The sequence below is a fragment of the Anguilla anguilla genome, chromosome 11, assembly GCF_013347855.1.
Source record: "Anguilla anguilla isolate fAngAng1 chromosome 11, fAngAng1.pri, whole genome shotgun sequence".
NCBI classification, from domain to species: Eukaryota; Metazoa; Chordata; class Actinopteri; order Anguilliformes; family Anguillidae; genus Anguilla; species Anguilla anguilla.
The window spans coordinates 5,056,740-5,059,442 of record NC_049211.1 but is presented as its reverse complement, the minus strand read 5'-3'; the positions used below and the strand labels follow the sequence as shown (position 1 = coordinate 5,059,442).

Sequence of the window (2,703 nt, the reverse complement as noted above, 5' to 3'; positions counted from 1 at the left end):
CCGAGCCAAACGAACCGGAACGACTGCCCTCTGAGGCCAGACTGCTCTCTGATTCAGTGCAAATGGATTTTTGGATCACGTTTCAGAAATTCTCCCAAAAAATTCTCCCTGTCAAAAAAAACCTCTCTGGCCGATGCGCGATTTACGGTCTTTGCCGTAGCCGTGGTAGCGGCGGCTGTGCTTTACTGTGAGGTTTGCTGTAGCCGTGGTACTGTAGCGGTCGCTATGGCAACGTTGTTTATTGTAAAGCTGCGTTTGTGCGTTTTGCGTTTCAGTGGAAGCACCTCCATCACCGTCACGGGCACCAACCTGCTCACCATTCAGGAGCCCAAAGTGCGAGCCAAGTACGGAGGGGTGGAGACCACCAACGTAAGTCCACCGGCCGTGCCTGTGATTGGCTACAACACGGCGTGTGCTCTTTAACCTCATGACCTTTAACCTTTAACCTATGATACCGAGATTCTCTCTTCAGCTACCCTGCGTCCACAGCACAGTCCTATACTGAAACAGAAGCTCCATAGGATCATGTGATCACAGTTGGATAGCAACAAGTGCGAAGATTGAAACTGGTGGACAACAGCACATAGAGCTGTGATGTATATGAAAGCTTCTGTTTATGTTTCTCTAAGCTGGGGGTGGGCAAATTCTAACCTGGGCGGGGGCCGGATTATAATCTGCAGGGGGGTAGATTATAACCTTCAGGGGGGTAGATTCTAACCTGCAAGGATTCTTCTCCTCATTCTCTCGTCCCTCTCCAGGTGTGCAGCGTAGTGAACGAGTCTGTCATGACGTGTCTGGCCCCGGGCATCGTGCACGCCAAGCGGCAGGTGCCTGAGTCTGGCGTGCACCCGGACGAGTTCGGCTTCGTCCTGGATCACGTGACCGCCTTGCTCATCCTCAACGGGACGCCCTTCACCTACTACCCCAACCCCACCTTCGATTCGCTGGGGAACTCTGGGATACTGGAGGTCAAGCCGGGCTCGCCCATCATCCTGAAAGTATGTAGAGTAGCCCCGGTCCTGGAGATCTGTCGTCCTGTAGGTTTTCATTCCAACCCTAATTAACCGCCAACTCTTTCGACAGCTTGAGATCTCGTTGAGCTGCTAATTAGAGAATCAGGTGTGCCAAATTAGGGTTGAAATGACAGCCTGCAGGACAGTAGATTTCCAGGAACAGAGCTGGGCAGACCCTGATGTAAAGTAATAAAGAAGTATAATGCGTAATGAAGTAATGCAACTGACTTTATACTTCGATATCCATTAGTAATGTGGTGTTCTTGCAACAGTGATTTAATTTCGTTGGCTTGCAAATACGTTCTTGTTGAGGGGAGATGAAAGATGGCCTAATATTTCCTGTACACAGATTTTTCTGAGATGTTGCAGGCGAATTGACGTGATGAGTCCGAACCGCGGAACTGATCTCTCTCTCTCTCCCCCTCCCTCCCTCCCTCTCTCTCTCCCCCTCCCTCCCTCCCTCTCTCTCTCCCTCTCTCTCTCTCTCTTACTCTCCCCCCTCCCTCCCTCCCTCCCTCCCTCTCTCTCTCTCCCCTTCCCTCTCTCTCTCTCTCTTTCTCTCCCCCTCCCTCCCTCTCTCTCTTTCTCTCCCCCTCCCTCCCTCCCTCTCTCGCTCTCTCCCCCTCTCTCCCTCCCTCCCTCTCTCCCTCCCTCTCCCTCTCTCTCCCCCTCCCTCTCTCTCTCTCTCTCTCTCTCCCCCTCCCTCCCTCCCTCTCTCTCTCTCTCTCTCTCTCTCCCCCTCCCCCTCCCCCCTGTCAGGGAAAGAACCTCATCCCTCCCGCCCCTGGGAACGCCCGTCTCAATTACAGCGTTATGATTGGAGAAACCCCCTGTCTGTTAACCGTCTCCGAGTCGCAGCTGCTCTGCGACTCCCCCGACCTCACCGGGGAGCAGCGGGTCCTGGTGAGATTTCGGGAGATTTCTTTATACGCTTTTACCGTGTCGTCGTGATCAAACGTGACCGTGCGTAGGTCCTGCTTCCCAATCGCAAGCTGATGTGCATTTGAGGGATCGTTAAGAGATTACCCAGAAATATTCATAACCTAGAGCAGTGCTGGTAGGAAGTGTGTGAGCATCTACAAATGATTCTAAATGTCTTTGATTTGAACATATCCCTGATTTTCACAAAAAAACTGTTAGATGTATAACTATATTTAAATGTTATTTGCTGATAAAAATCGGTGTAATTGGACCGACTGAAACTAAATTGAAAACTTGGTTTGTGGATTTCTTGCTGGACTTTAGAGCGAACAACTTTGACTAGAGCCTTAGGGTATTGACCCCGACCGGCGTGCCTGAAGTAGTTCTCTGGCCGTCGGCTCCGGTCGCGGCTCACCGACTGGTCCGAAACTCAATTTAACCCAATCGATAAGGGGCGACCGTGGAGAGAGGAGGAGGCGTCGACCAATCAGAGAGCGGATTAGAACGGGGCGGGTGCTTAGTGGGGAGGTGTCGGCCATTTGTGCCGGCGGTGCGATCTCCTGGGGGGGGGGAAAGAGGAGGCCCACCTGGAGCCGGGCCGGTCCGCGGTGTTAATCACCTGACCCCCCCCCCCTGCCGCCCCCACCCCCCCCCCCCCGTATCGGACACTTCCCCGGGGCCTTTGTTTCTCGCTGCTCAATAATTAATGGCAGCGGGCAGGGGGGTGTGATGGCGGCGGAAAGGTGAAAGTCGTTAGGCGGAGCCGCGG

The 2,703-nt window shown here is 53.4% G+C and overlaps 1 protein-coding gene across 1 annotated transcript in view; it reads left to right on the top strand.

Annotated features, from left to right (window-relative positions):
• Positions 1 to 203: 203 nt before the first annotated feature.
• Positions 204 to 2,703, top strand: part of LOC118207890 (plexin A3) — a 591,709-nt gene continuing 589,209 nt past the window's right edge. Inside the window, exons 1-3 of the mRNA XM_035382056.1 lie at positions 204 to 369; positions 759 to 998; positions 1,773 to 1,916. Coding sequence (XP_035237947.1) covers positions 226 to 369; positions 759 to 998; positions 1,773 to 1,916 — 528 coding nt within the window. The 5' untranslated portion in view covers positions 204 to 225. The remainder of the gene's footprint in view (positions 370 to 758; positions 999 to 1,772; positions 1,917 to 2,703) is intronic.